Below are 16,057 nucleotides of genomic sequence, written 5' to 3'. Positions count from 1 at the left end.
TGGAATGAGTTGCCATTTCCTTCTCCAGGGGATCTTCCTGACCCAGGAATCAAACTCATGTCTCTCGTGTCTCCTGCACTGGCAGGTGGATTCTTTACCACTGCGCCACCTGGGAAGCTATGACTCAAGTCTTATGAAAGTAAGTCAAAATCACTTCAAGTGTCCTGTGCACAGAGACGTTCACTGCACCATGATTTACAGAACAACAACAAAAAAACTTTCAATGTTACCAAGTGATATCTAAGTAAACACATGAAGCTTCTAGCTTACTCACACAAGCCCTCCTTCCAGCAGGGGCGGCCTCTTCCTCTCAGAGGAGGAGTGACTACTGACGATGAGGCGAGAGTGACCATGTCCCTCACACCAGGCTGGACAATCTAACATAAACCTGATGAGTTGAAAATGGCACAGAACCAAAGAAACACAAGAAGAATAAGCCCAAAATGACAGGAAAGGCTTATATATAGGGTGGATGGCAAAGCGCGGGGCGGGGTGGGCAATGGGAGCCAGAGAATGGGAGTGAGGCAGCCTAATCTTCCTCTCAGCACCAGACTTAGAACCACAGCAACGTTTCACAGCCTTCATGATCAAAACCTAGACTCATTACACCAGCCACCAAGTGGGGATCCAATGTGGAACACAAGCACTAACAGATAAACCTGCTGCTGCTGCGAAGTCGCTTCAGTCGTGTCCGCCTCTGTGCGACCCCATAGACGGCAGCCCACCAGGCTCCCCCATCCCTGGGATTCTCCAGGCAAGAACACTGGAGTGGGTTGCCATTTCCTTCTCCAATGCATGAAGTGAAAAGTGAAAGTGAAGTCGCTCAGTTGTGTCCGACTCCTAGCGACCCCGTGGACTGCAGCCTACCAGGCTCCCCCGTCCATGGGATTTTCCAGGCAGGAGTACTGGAGTGGGGTGCCACTGCCTTCTCCGAGATAAACCTGATGGCACTGCAATCACCGCACACCTCAGCGAGGGGGTGGTGGTGGGTGAGGACAAAGAACTGAACCAGAGAAGAGCTGCAAACAGTATCTTGACTGGATACTGTCAAGACAGCGAGAGCCAGGCTTCTTGGGGAAGGAGAAAGAAGTTACATATGAAGAGAGGAAAGTTAAAGTAAACTCTGCAGTGTTAGACTGGAATCAGAGGAAATTAAAATAAACTTACAACTTTTAGTATAAACTTATGACTTAAGACACAGATAACAGATACAGAACAGAGGCATGCATGTGCGTAGGAATAAACACATATATGTCTGAGCTCTCTGCCTGCTGAAAGGGCCTAGAAGTAATGACACTGAGTATCAAGAAGCCCCAGATCTGGGTTTCTAAATGTCATTCTCCAATAAAAAGAACCTGGGGCTTCTTGGAAAAGAAGCTGATCCCAGCGCTGGGGCAAAGGCAGTACAAGATGAGCCTGAAACATCTTGTTGAGTCAGGAAAGAAGTGCTCATAAAAAGAGGAAAATTTGTTCAAGGGACACAGGCACCAACCCAAGATGCTAATGGCCAAAGCTGGAACAATCTGAGCAACAAAATAAACAATCAGTATTTTTCAAAAGTGTCCATGTCATGGAAAGTAAGAAAAGAGTGAGGAACTGTCATAGGAGGAGACTAAGGAGAAAAAATAATTAGCTGCGATGCAGGATCCCAGACTGAATCCTGGAAGAGAAAACAGACTTTACTGAAAACAATGGCAAAACTCAAATAAGGTCTGCGGTTTACAGACCTTCACACTGGACCAATGTTAATTTCTTAGTTTTGACAAAAGCACCACCACAAATGGTTAAATCATGTTAACACTGGGGGGAGCTAGGTGAAGGTAGAGCATTAGGAAACTCCGGATCCATCCATCCGTGTAACATTTCTGCAGCTATAAAACTGGTTCAAATTTGAAATTAAAAAAAAAAAAATGGCATAACATATAAGTTCACATTCCAAAGCTGCTAGAAGAAAAAGCAGGACTCAGGAGGGGAAATGCACTGGTAGGAGCAAACACACCACCCTCCATTCAGCAGTAGGCTCAATATTGGCAGACCGCCACCGATAGAGAGAGGGGTGAAGGAGAAGCAGCCAGTAGGAAACTCATTTGAGAGTCCGCCAAAGTCACCAACATGATTTACTGGAGCAGACGAATCAGGAGTGACAGTCTAACTCAAAAGCTGAAAGGGGCCATTCAAAAACCAGCTTAGCTGCATTCATAAGAATGGACAGCCGCCTGCACGGGGCAGATTTTAACATGTCCAAACATACTACAATTTCAAAACTTTATTTTTCACACAGAAATTTACAAGAATCACACGTTTTAAAAGTTCCTTCAGATAGTGGAAATCCTGCTGGAAAAAGCAGTTTATCTGTGCAGTCTCCTGTGTATAAGGAGCACTTAAATTAGCAGGCGAAGTTCACAGTGTAAGAATGACACACGAAAATAACACTTCTCATCTCCATATCGAGAACATTCTGTCAGGCAGGGCTCCAGGGCTTTCTACAATAGGGGTCTTTGTCAATTATAAAACGAATAATTTTGTCCCAAAATGAATGAAGCTTTAATATTTTAACTGAGGATTCTGAATGTACTGAATAATAAAAAACAAATTCAGAACCATGCTCTTCCCTCCCCCATCAGTGGGTCCAACAATGGCATGATCCTATTCAATTAATAATAATAATAATAAAGTCTTAATAAATTCTGTTAGCCAGGTAACTAGCTGACTACAGTCTATTAACCACCCAGGGAAAGGTGTCAGAAAGACTACTGCAACATGCATGACATCCTGAAAGAACAACTGGGTGAAAGCAGGAGTTACTGAGCAGTTTCTGTAGCTGGTCACACAGACATCAAGATGACCACAGCAAGAAGACTGGCTTGTCTACTGTCTGCTACAAATAGCTTGTCTATCGTCTGAGTCCTTGGTCTGGTCTCCCTTCGCTACATGGCAACCTACTGGGCACACAGCCACCGCTAGGCTCCCCATGGGACTAGGGATGAGTGGACAAATATAGCATGGCGCTCAGTGTTTGCGTGCTTTGAGGAACAAACAGCCTTGCTTTGATCCATGAAACCTTGTCTATTTCCAGCACTTTTTGCAGGTTTACCCCTTGCTACCTTTCATGAGCTTGGGGTTCTTTTCCGTCACTCACACAATGCTCCACTCCTGCTTCCCTTACCCCTCTGGGTGGAGCTTTCATTGACCTTCCACACACCACTTCACCATTTACCTCCTGGCAACCACCAAGGACACATCGAGAATGGAAAGACCTGAAATTCCATCTGGTTTCCACTCAGACTCACCTGGCTCACTTGTGATCTTTCTGGTATGCATCAGGGGGTTTGTTTTTGGTCACTGCATAATGTTTTAATATCAGACTACTTTTATTGCTTAAAACCACTGCTTTAAATTCAATTTTTAACATTATAACTTCAGTTTGGTATTAAGGTAAACTGCATACATTCTGCGGAGAAGGCAATGGCACCCCACTCCAGCACTCTTGCCTGGAAAATCCCATGGACGGAGGAGACTGGTGGGCCGCAGTCCATGGGGTCGCTAAGAGTCGGACAAGACTCAGCGACTTCACTTTCACTTTTCACTTTCATGCATTGGAGAAGGACATGGCAACCCACTCCAGTGTTCTTGCCTGGAGAATCCCAGGGGCGGCAGAGCCTGGTGGGCTGCCGTCTATGGGGTCGCACAGAGTTGTACACGACTGAAGCGACTTAGCAGCAGCAGCAGCAGCATACATTCTGAGGCAAGACCTCAGTGAGGCAAAATATTAAAATTCTCAAACATTCCAGAAAAGAACAAAAATTAGTTCCTTTTGTTAGCAAAAGGTTTTTTGTTTCCCTTTTTATTAAAGTATGGTTGATTTATAATCCAGTATGAGTTTCAGGTGTACAGCAAAATGATTCAATTTTATTATATTTTTTCAGATTTTCCATTAATAGATGTTTAACTGCTTCAAATCAGTAATAAGTCTTGCCAGAAGCAAAGCTACACAATTCACACTCACCAACTAACAGACTACCAGGAGGACACTGAAGCATCAGCTCAAGGAGGTGCCTACAGGAGACTCAGGATCTTAGGATATAATTGCTTTTTCCCAGGACACCGGGATAATGAGGCCTAGGTCCTAAGTGCACAGTCCTAGGTGGTAGCCACTCACCACGTGTGGCTAGTGAGCACTTGAAACATGAGCAACTGAGGGACTAAATTTTTACTTTATTTGACTTTTAATTTGAAAGTGATACTCAACTCAGTTATAAGGAAACATTCAAAAGATGAGTTTGTAACCTTAAACTAATATCATATTATAAATAAACTATATTTCAATAAAAATAAATACACAAAATGAAACTATAAAACTGTTTGGTATGTAAAACACTTTTTCAGCTGTAAATTGTATGAAAGTGCTGTTACATATAAAAACTTGGTTAAAAAATGTAAAATATCTCAACAGTTTTTATGCTGATTACATGTGGAAATGCTAATAATTGGGGTACACTGGGTTAAATAAAATAAATTATTCAATTGATTTCACCTATTTCTTCTTCAATTTTAAGGCAGCCACTAGAAAATTTTAAAATATCTCTGTGGTTCATGTTAAAGTTCTACTGAACTATGCCAAGGTGACCATGACGAAAAAGCAAGATTCATGTAACTCAGGAAGAAGATTAGCCTCAGATAAGTCCAGCAGCCAGTAAGCCTTAATAATGGACAGTTATCTGGGAAGGACACATAAGACAAAGATGTTTTCCATGAAAACCTATCTAAATAGCAGAGAATGGTTATCTTTAAGAATGTGTCCCACTCTCTCCTTCAGAAAGGAAAAGGTGGGGCTCTAGACCTTGTGACTCTGGGTACAAACAGCCGAGCTTCTGAAATTCTCTCTCAGAGGGCTACATTAAACAGCATTTGGTGTCCTACAAAGTGAGGTACCCAAGGATACAGTGAAAGAATGAGCAGACATGCTGGAACTGAATGGGCCATCTGCTCTCCAGGACGCTTCTGCGTGAGCTAATCTCTCAGGGCTCTCAGGGCAAAATGGAACAGCAGGTTGAGAAAAAGACTGATACAGAATACTACTAACAAATAAACCACAGTATTCTTCAAAACTGACTGAGTACCACTGGATTAAGTCACGTAGATTTTAACCTACATGGCTAAGAAGTTATTTACTTCCTGGGAAAACTTCTCTCAATTCTTTACTCTGGGAAGTGGTCACATTCCCAAAGGCAAAACCTGTATTGTGGTCCCTTCCAGGCCGCCGACCATTCTCACTTTATACTCTGACGTTTTTATTAACTTCTGCTTTCCCACTCTTCTGTCCAAGCTTTTGGACAAGGAAGAAAAAGGAAGACGGCAGGACTGTATTAACAGGGATAACAACAGCCCCTCCAAGGTTACTTAGGGTTTCCACTGTAGTGACTCGGCATCAGCCACCGGATGATGACTTCACGTACTTCCAATGCTACATGCATTCATCAGAATAAAAAAATTTGCAAAGAAATGCAACTGTATAGAAATGTTTGTCTTCAGCACATGAACTATAGCTATGGCTGGCATTTTTCCACAGAAATGTGACTCAGAGATTTGTTACATTGTCAATTTCTTTTTTTTTGGCTGTGCAGCATGGCTTACTGGATCTCAGTTCCCCAACCAGGGACTGAACCCAGCTCACGACAATGAAAGCACAGAATCCTGACCATCAGGCAACTCCCTCAAAATCCTAAGCACAAAACAATTATGTAGAAAAAAGTCTGGCATTTGGGCACCACAGACACACTATGCATGTTCTGGTGCTTGCCAAAATACTGCTAAACTCCAAGTAAACATATAACTTCTTAGCAGTGATTTTCCTTCTACTTGTGAGTTAGGAAGGAGGGAAAGAAAAACATGATTCCAAATTCATCGTTTGTGGGGAACATAAACTGTAGAGCTAAACAGGCACTGTCCTATACACTAACACGGCCGTAGACACCCTCACACCATTGTTCTCATTTAGTCAGAGCATAACATGAAAATGATCAATCTGAATACATCTCTTGTATGTATTTCAATTAAGTTTCTCTTTAAAAAAAAGCCTCAGGGAAGGAAAGACTTCACTAAAGAAACATTATCTCCTTAGAGATTCCTCCTCCATGCCCTCTTACGGTGCACTTAGGGTCTAGCATTGATGTCATTCATATATATATATATATATTTTTTTTTTTTTTAATCATGCTTTACAAAAATAAAAACAATTCTTAGCTACCAGGTCTAAAAAAAAAAACAGGCCACGGGCCAGAGCATTTTCAAGCTGAAGTCTCCTTTAGAGGCAACTAGGGCAAAGCTCCCTTATGCTGCAGGTGGAGAACCTAAAGAGTAAGCCGTGGTCACATAGGACACCTGCCACTGACACAACTAGTCAGGAGAGCGAGTCCCCGACTACAAGGTAAGAAGATGCCACTAACGTCCAGGAGAAAACCAGAAAACAACGTTGGTTGCTAAGTGGGAGACACAGCCAAGCAGTGCAACAGGAGTTCCAAGGAAGGAGCCGGTGGATGGAAATCTCCACTCTATGTCTACAGAGCGCCAGATGTCACGCTGACTAGGCAATATCTACAACTCCCACAGGACTTGGACTAGTCCCCGAAAAAGGCAGACACTAACTAGGGCAAGGCTCTGCATTTTACGTAGGATCATGAGCAAAGCCTTGGAGGTGGGAATCACCACCTCCGAATCCCAGGAGAGCAGAGGCAGATGGAGTGATGTGGTTGCAGTTCCTATCACACTCCTCACGTACTGGACATGACTATATTAAGTCACTGTTATTGCTGTAACAAATTACCCACTAATTTAGTAGCTTTAAAAAATACCTTACAGTTTGGAGGCTGAAGTCTAAAACGGGCCTCACTGGGCTAAAATCAAGGTGTCAGCAGGGAGTGTTCCTTCCAGAGGTTGCAGGGGAGAATCCATGTCCTTGCCTTTCCTACCTTTCAGAGGCTACTTGCATTCCTTGGTTTGTGGCCCCTTCAGTCTTCAAAACCGGCAATGGCCAGACAAGTCCTTCTCTCACTGGATCACTCTGAAACTGTTCTTTGCCTCTCAATTCCACTTTTAAATCCACATGCAACCTCCATTTCCTCTTGTCATGCAATGTAATATATTCACAGGTCCTGGGGTTAGAATGTGGACATCTCTGAGGAGCCTCTGTTCTGCCTCACAGTGACCTGGGGTCTGTGAGGTCAGTGAATGAGGCCTCCAAGCCTCAGTCTCCTCAGCTGAGATAGTAACACTGAGAAGGTAACGTTCTACTTCAAAGAGTGGCAGTGAAGACTGGATCTTCCGGGTAAAGTGCTCTGTTCAGCATCAACTTATCATGCTCAATGTTACATAATAAGCAGTCAAGTGGAGGGCAGAGCTGGGTTTGTCTAAACCGAATGGCTTTACTATAAGTGTGTGACTTTATTATAGAAGGTGAGCCCTGAGAGGTTTTCATGATTTTAATGTTTTGGGTTCTTTGCCTAGGAGTCTTATTTCAGCTTAAAACAAAAACAAAAAACCCCACCAAAAAACCCCCAACAACCCTGAAAAAATAGGATCAAAAATCAAATCACACACAGACAGGGACTTCCCTGGCGGTCCAGAGGTTAAGAATCCATGCTTCCACTGCAGGGGGCACAGGTTCCATCTCTGGTCTGGGAACTAGGATCCCACATGCCGCATAACGTGGCCAAAGAGAAAATCCCCAAAACACAAGAACAAAAACACATATACATACACACTCATAAAACAGGTAAACTTCAAAAAGGTAGAAAATACCACAAAACAATTAGAAAGTAAAGACAGTAAAATTTTTCAAACAGACGGGTCCAGGGAATCAGAGTATCTACAAGTGACCACTAAGCTTGGTTCTGAGCTTAGAACCAAGGTCCAAGGAATCAGAGTATCTACAAATGACCACTAAGCTTGATTCTGAGCTCTCTGCACACTTTTTGCTTCTCTCAGCACCACCTGTCTTCCGCTCTCTTGTTCCTCATCCTCACTCTCTTGTTCCTGACTCCTCGTCCTCCTGGGAAACCCCGCCCACCTCCAATCTTCCCTGACTTGACCCGCACACCCCACACCTCCGTGCTCCGACACAGCCTGTCACAGATGTGTTACTGCACTTGCTCTGTGGACAAGCCCACCTGAGGGCCACCCTCTAGGGGCACTATGGATGGTAAGAAGTGTTACTCTTTTTCACAGCTGGAGTACAAAGTGGACCCTCCAAAGTTCGCTGAATTAATGTCATGCTTCTGAATCTAACTCAAGAACAGTAACGTCTGGTTTCGGGCTTAGTGCTTATCTAGCAGGGAGTTGGTGATGGACACGGAGGCCTGGCGTACTGCAGTCCATGGGTCACAAAGAGTCGGACATGACTGAGAGACTGAACTGAACTGAGCAGCGCTTACTAGGCTGAGGAGATGTCATAATGGGAATAAAAGCATTTCCTATGAAAAATGATCAGATCCTTGCTAAAATAATAGCAACATAATTAAAAGTCATTTTTAAATGGGAATAAAGAAGTATGGACTTCCTAATATGTTTACTCTAATGCATATTCATCAGTACCCAGAGGGCCTCAGATCACCAGCAGTTAGTTAGTTAGAAAAAGATTCTCTCTGCAAGTGAGTACAGTGACAACAACACTCCCTAATGAGACTCACTAATGCTCAGTAATCTCAACAAAAAGGTTAGCTGAGAAAACCAACTGATCAAGAGCTGTTTCATTCATGGAGAACTGTTAAATCCAATGCCTGGTCCAAACTTCCAAGAGTTAGAGCCAAGAACCTCAGGAAATACAGTAATCTCAGAGTCAACCTTGCCTAAGAAGTCAGTCCCTTGCTTTTTGGGTTTTTTTTTTTAATGGTTGTTGGCCTTTTAAAAAATATTTATTTATTTATTTGTGGGTTTCTTAGTTATGGCATGTGAACTCTTAGTTGCAGCCACGTGGGATCTAGTTTTCTAACCATAGATCAAACCTGGGCCCCCTGTGTTGGAAGTGCAGAGTCTTAGCCACTGGACTGCCAGGGAAGTCCCAGCTCCCTGTTTTTTCAATGACTTTAAGAATGTCACTTACAGGATAAGAAAATCCTACCTTTCAGATCTCTTGATGTTGTATAAAGTTTCATAATTTAACAGAAAAGAGCTCCAAAAAAGCTTTATTCATGAAGGGACCTTTCTGTGTCCTGACGGGATTGTCCCAGCAAATAGCAGCACCACAAATCGCCACCTGGTGGAGGAGAGGGACCCTACACTGGAATTACTTCCTCTAATCAATTTCTATTTTAAAAAATTCACTGCAAGGGTTATTTTCCAAAAGTGTTCCTTAGAAGACTAATATCACAAAGTCTGCTGTCAACTACACTCAGGAATTCCTAAAGGTGAAAGAAGGGAGTGGGTCTTTAGTTAACAGTTCAGTGTATTCTGAGGATGACATTTAAATGTCGCGTGTGTGTGTGTGTCTCAGTCGTGTCCAGCTCTTTATGACCCCATGGACTATAGCCTGCCAGGCTCCTCTGTCAATGGGATTCTCCAGGAAAGAATACTGGAGTGGGCTGCCATTTACTTCTCCAAAATATCATGTGTATTTCAATTCAATCCATTAGGATTCTAGTGTCAGGAGACAGTGAGAAGCCAAGAATGAGCCAGGCTGGGCCTCCGTCCAGCCCAGGGTGAGTGACTCCTGCCAACTCTGGTCTAGGGAACCTGAAAGGACAGACATAAGGGGACATGGACGAGGTGGGCAGGAGATCCAAAGTGACAGCATCCCACTGAGAAAATCACTCCCTCGGCAATTTCAAGGTGTTCTTTACAACTTACTCATTCAAACTTTTAGCTAAACTGTAAGAACTGCGAGAGCCCAATGACGAAACCTTGGCCTCAAGGCACTCAGTAAATACTGTCTGAACAAACTAGCTCACATTCCGGTGGGACAGAGATGCAGTCAGTTCCATGGGGAGAACACCATGTCTCACCATCATCCTTTGGTGTCCACAGGGAAGCGGTTCCAGCCCCACCCCAGCTCCTCTTGAATACCAAAACCCAGGGATGCTCAAGTCCCCTGTGCAAAACGGCACAGCATTTGCATGTAACCTACACACATCTTCTGGTATACTTTAGATCACCTCTAGATTACTTGTAACACCTAATACAGTGTAAATGCTCAATAAATAGTTGTAGATACAATGTAATGCTATGTCAGTTAGTTGGCAGATGTGTGACAAATTCAATTTTTGCTTTGGGGAACTTCCTAGAATTTTCCTAATATTTTCAACCCAGGGTTGGCTGAATCCACAGGTGGACACAGAGGGCTAACTACACAAAAAGCAGCAAGGATGGAGAGCTCAGGGAAAGGGAAGAGGAAGACCTGCTGGCTGGTCTAGGTGCAGAACACCTGGTGTAGTCGCCTTTAAGAATCCAGACCCAGAACTCGCTTCAGGCGCTTTCAGTCGGTGGCTTTGCCATTAAACTACTACAGACTTTCAGACTGTAACTTTATTCACACACAACATAATTCACACATGATGCGGCCTTGTAAAACAAACACTTACCCTCTCACCTCCGCTCTCTCCCATTTTATGGCAGAGAAACTCAAACACAGAAAAGGTGCATGTTTTGTCCAAGTGTATGGACCCTGCCGGGGCAGACAAAGGCTAAGGACCAGATAGCAGCCCCCACGACCCTGCTTTCCCCTCAGGAAGCACTGCATCCCTTCTGAAGGTCAAATGGACAGAATTTCTTGCAAACTTTCTCTTTTAAAAAGGGCACTGAATCACAGCACACTATAGCAACATTTTACCAGAACACATCTTTACAGTAAATAAACAAGCATAAGACAGAAAAAAATCAAGTAGGCACCCTAAAAATATCAACCCCTCTAGTTTTCTTTAGGCAAAAGAAGAAAGAGCCTGTCTGCCAAGATCAAGGTGAAAAGGCTTCAAGAGGAAAGGCTTGGCAGTCTAGAAAGAGAGGAAAAGTACAAGGGACCAGCGTCCCCAGGATCTGGAAACACACCCAGAATGCCAGCCCACAGTTAGTCATTCAGCACTTTGCAAGGATTAATCAGTAATGAGGGAGTGCAAGACCTTTGGGGCTTCACAGGTGGTGCAGTGGTAAAGAACCGCCTGCCAATGCAGGAGACACTAGAGATATGGGTTCGATCCTGGATCAGGAAAAGCCCCTGAAGGAGGGAATGGCAACCCACTCCAGTATTCTTGCATGGAAAATCCCATAGACATAGGAGCCTGGTCAGACATGACTGAGTATGCACGCATGCCAAGACCATTTACAAAAAACTGAAAGGGAGGTTTGAATAAATGAATAATGATGCTGTGAGCCTAGAAAGGGAAGCTAAATTTTATGAAAATGTCAATTACCTCTAAGTCAATATAAACACTTAATAAAATTACCAGCCCAATGCATAGATGGATATAAAAGAATATTTCATAAAACACAAGAACTAAAAGAAGCAGAGTCCAGACTTCACCAAGTACTCACTTACAGAGCAAGAAATGAAATTATATTTACTCATACAAAAAGAGGTTTCTAGACCAAGAGAAAACACAGAAAATAGACCCAATTACACATAAGAAAATTTTTTTTGGTTAAGCAGGCATCATCAAGATGAAGGATAAAGGAAGTGTTACTCTGTAAATAGAGCTAACTGATTAGTCAGTAAGAAGTGAGGAAAATCAACTGTGCTCTGTATTTTAAGCCAAGGTAAACCCAGGCAGCATAAAGTGCTAAATAATTTTAAAATCCAAAGAGAAGAAAGGGAACTAATTAGTGATCAGATTTTTAAAAAAATAAATAGATCAAGAAAAAGAACCACAGATTTAACTACATGAAAATACAGAACTGCTATATATAAAAAAATATATAAAAGTAAAATGGCTAGAAAATAATGGACAGAAATATAACAAAGGGCTACTGCCCACAACCATCCAACAGCAGGGCCAACATAAACTGACAAACTGGCACCTGGATGGAGACCAACAGGCAGAGGACACAGGGGACTGAGATGGCCCCTCGCAGCACCCCACCCCCAACACCAGGCAGCGTGCTTCATACACGGCACATTCTCAAAATATTTGTAGACCAATGGCAAGCTAAACAAACGTTAGAGAGTGTCCTGGCTATTTCTAAGGCAATTAACAACAAAAAAAAAAGAAAAACAAAACCATAAGGCAATGGAAAGACATGTGCATTTTATATACGCTCGTGGCCTGGTGAACCAGGACATCTGCTTTCTACCACAACAGTCTAAACACTTCATCAGTTAAGCTCTCTATAACCAAATGTTAAACGGGTCAAATGTTCCTCAGGCCTCAATTTGTGCACATGACAGAAACGCAACAATGACCTAGAATTTACATTTCAAACTGTCCCGTTAAAAAAAAAAAAAGCCTGCATACTGAGCATGGGCTATTAATAGTAAGTAAAATTCCATTTGACTTCAGTGTGGGAGAAAGCAAAGGTGAAAAACACCCAGGTGCCCAAGGAAGATTTACTTCAGGTAATCCTTCACAGTACACAGCTCATAGAGAGTCATCCTGCCAAATTTGTGTTTTCCTTCTAAAAATGGCTCACTAAAGCTTAAGTGGGAGCTTAGCCACAAAAATGGAGTGAAAAATTATTAAATACAATGAACTCAGTGCTTGCAAAGTCCATAAGCAACAGGATTTTACAAGACCCAACTAGAGAGGGAAGAAACATAGTAAATTTTCTGAGCTAGATTTATTCCGAGAAGAAATTTGATATAATCATTTGTCAAAATTAGTCATTTGATCAAAAGATTTGTTTTGTACCTTCAGGTAGTCTTAACCCATTTGTTACCCTCCTTCCTTAAAAAAGAAACAGAAAAAAAAACTTATTGAAAAAACTTTTAATAAGTCAACTATATTTAAAAAAAATGGGAATAAAGACTACTACCTTATATTTGGAAAGATTTTTTCCAAAAGAAGCAATGTTTTGGAAACCTCTGAATGAAAAGGTAATTTAAGATGAAACATTAACACACATTGTAAGTTAGCTGGATAACAACACACCCTTTCAAATCTTGAAACAGCTTCTCTAACTCAAGAACTTGAATGCTGCCATTATTCTAGTGACTAACTCTAGGCTACCCTTTTATACATCATCTTCAAAGGACTTTATTTAGTTTTCTAAGAGGATTTTTGAACATCTATCTGCTTAAGCTTATTTAAGTTGGCAGTATTTTGTCTTCAAAATTCAAACTGACTCACTGAGCCTCCTTAGTCACCTGAAGCTGTGCAGCCCAGTCTTAAAGGGGACAGAAGAGACACCTAATGTGACAGGCTGAGCTCCTCTCCCAATGTCCCCTGCGTGAAAAGCGTGCACACAGTAGTTTCTCTATGCATAAAACCTTAAGACAATGTACACACTAAAATGGCCAATAATATAACTGTTTGATGTATTAATAGTATGCTATCATAATATCCCCCCAAACACTGAAGCAATGTAACATCCAGTACCAGGAGGATGGCTGAAAGATCAGTGCGATCACTCATCTGGCAAACAGTGACTGAGCCCCTGCTATGTGCCAGATGCTGGAGAAAGAACACCAAACTCAAGACACACGGTCCCCACCCTCAGAATCTCCCAGTCCCAGGAAAACGACAGACAGTAAACAAATCATCTCACAAGTAGACACATCATATAAACTAGGCTGAGTGCTATGAAAGAAAACAACAAACCTCTCCCCAGCGTGGCAGACTGAGGAGGTGGGTGCTATTTGAGGGGAATCTGGAGGATAAACAGGGGTTTAAAAGGTGGAGAGCTGGGCCCTGGGCATGGGAGGACACATTTCAGGCAGAAGGGCTGGCACAGCGGCCCCCATGTGAGGAAGGAGGATGGAGACTGGGTACCAGGTAAGTGCCCACTGGTCTCGTCCAGGGGTGGGAAGAGGCTTGGACCACGACTTGTAATGAGATGAACAGCAGATGAAAGTATCTAACAGAGAGCTGTTTAAGGCCACAGCTGATACAGAGAAAGAAAATGGAGCAACGTGAAAAAACGGGCAGGATACAATGTTTAACTTACAAAGCAGGGCTTCAAATAAGATATGATTCAGCTAAGTAGAAAAACATGTATATATGGATCTGAGAGTAGTGAAGCTGGCTGTAGGCTGATGCTGTAACATGACATGACTTTTATACAACCTACAACCACTAAAAACTGTTATCAAAACGTCCAACTCCACACAAAACGAGAGAATATAAGAAAATTTAAAGTGCAAAATACAACACTGTAGACACTGTGTGATCAAGCTACATTAAAAAAAAAAATCTCTAAACATTTAAGAGACTGTCCTTGAAACAGCAAACAATTCTGTCAATAGAACATAAAACAATGTAATACAAATAGAAAAAGAATCAAGAGAACTAAAATGTATAAATCACAAAGATAACCTATGCAAAAGTAGATATCAGTATACATACATTTTGGTTAAAGCACTAATGTGTTAATATGAATCCTGTTTACCTTTCTTTAATGAATGCAGTGCTGAGGTGAAGAAGGTCAAATAACCGGGTGGCTGGGGTGAGCCACTGAACTCAAAGTACCCGAGAACTCCAGGCTGTAGAACAAGAGCAGAATTAGGTGACTGGGGTATCGCTGGTCACTGCATAAAGAGAAGTATTTCAAAACAAGAAAGACATGCCATTACAACTTCACAATTGCAACCTGCTGCATTCCCGTTTTAAAAAATCTAACAGAAGCCCATGAAAAAAGTTGCTGGTACGCACTGACCCTTTCCCTCCATTTAGACAACAGACAGGGTAAGGGATCGAGTTGAGTTGCAGCAGCTTTTACAGGGGCAGTTAGCTCAGAGCTGAAACATCCTAGGCAGGTCTTTCACCCTCTGTGGGCAGTTCTCCTATGCCCCTGGTTTGAAACCTCACCATCAAGTCCAAGTACTCACTTGCCTTTGTTTGGCAATTCTAGGCAAACCCATTCAATGATCTGTAACCTTTCTTACATTTCTTCCTCCCCTCACTCCAAACACACCTTCACGCTCACTGGAAATTGGGCTACCCTTGAGCGGCTCCACTGGTGCTCAAGGTCATCCTTCTAGGGGCTCCTTCCTCTCCCCTCAGAGCCCAGCATTCCTCATGGGCAACGCTCCTCTCTTGTCAGGTCAGTCTGCGGAGAGCTCTCTTGGTCCTCCACCCCAGCTTCCACCTACTCATTCCATTTCTCTAAGCTTAGAACCGCACGCCCCTCCATTCTGCCACACCAATTAACTGTGTTCCACCAGACCACATTCTGCTTTCACATTCAGAATAATTTCTTCCTTCTTAGAAGGCCCCGCGGGCACCATTCTGTCTGACTGTTCTGTAACTAAATGTTTCTGAAGCCCAACTGTGAGATCCTTGAGCAACGAGTGCTGGCTGGGAGTCAGGAGACCTAAGCTCAAGTCTGACAGCTCAGTGATCTTGGGTGAACCCTTCAATGTGAAGCTCAGCTTTCTTAACTAAGGGGACCATTCATCCTGGGGTTACTGAGAAGAATGGGCTTGATGAACATAAAGCACTAAGCAGAGGTAAGAAGGCCTTTCTAGCCCTAAAACACACAACACTGTTTTTAATGAATAATTTTGGAGCTGATGTGATCATTGGGACAAAGACCTAAATAGTAAAATAGAAATTTACCCTGTTGGTAAAGTTTAAAATCAGTATGTTGTACAAAAAAGGAAATTTCTGATCTATAATGGAACATACTATCTTTCAAATCTAAAGCACTTGTTTAGTCTAATAAGATTTCATTTTAAATAAATTAACTGCTTTTCATTCTGGTAGAGATCGAGACAGTCAGTGTTTAATATTAATATAGAAAAAAAATCCAACAAATAACTAATTTCCCAAACAACTGAGGAAATAAGAAAGTAAAGTTATTGAAATAGGATTTTTTTTTTTTTTTTTTTTTTTGCTAAATTTCTTTAAATGTTTTCAACAAGCCAATCCAGAATTGGCTCAAAGTAGAATAACACACTGTTTGGGTTCCTAATGTTTTAAAC

At 42.3% G+C, this 16,057-nt stretch overlaps 1 protein-coding gene across 8 annotated transcripts in view; it reads right to left on the bottom strand.

Annotated features, from left to right (window-relative positions):
- TXNDC11 (thioredoxin domain containing 11) overlaps window positions 1–16,057 on the bottom strand; it is a 60,391-nt gene that overhangs the window by 19,105 nt on the left and 25,229 nt on the right. For 5 of the 8 annotated variants that reach the window (XM_044935770.2, XM_044935772.2, XM_025274956.3 and 2 more), the window contains one exon: window positions 14,524–14,617. The exons of the other annotated variants lie outside the window; for them this stretch is intronic. In XM_044935770.2, the coding sequence (XP_044791705.1) occupies window positions 14,524–14,617 (94 nt within the window). Of the gene's footprint in view, window positions 1–14,523; window positions 14,618–16,057 lie in introns of those variants that run through there. 8 annotated transcript variants of the gene reach the window in all.

The sequence above is a fragment of the Bubalus bubalis genome, chromosome 24 (assembly GCF_019923935.1).
Source record: "Bubalus bubalis isolate 160015118507 breed Murrah chromosome 24, NDDB_SH_1, whole genome shotgun sequence".
Classification (NCBI taxonomy): domain Eukaryota; kingdom Metazoa; phylum Chordata; class Mammalia; order Artiodactyla; family Bovidae; genus Bubalus; species Bubalus bubalis.
This window is presented reverse-complemented; position numbering and strand designations above follow the sequence as displayed.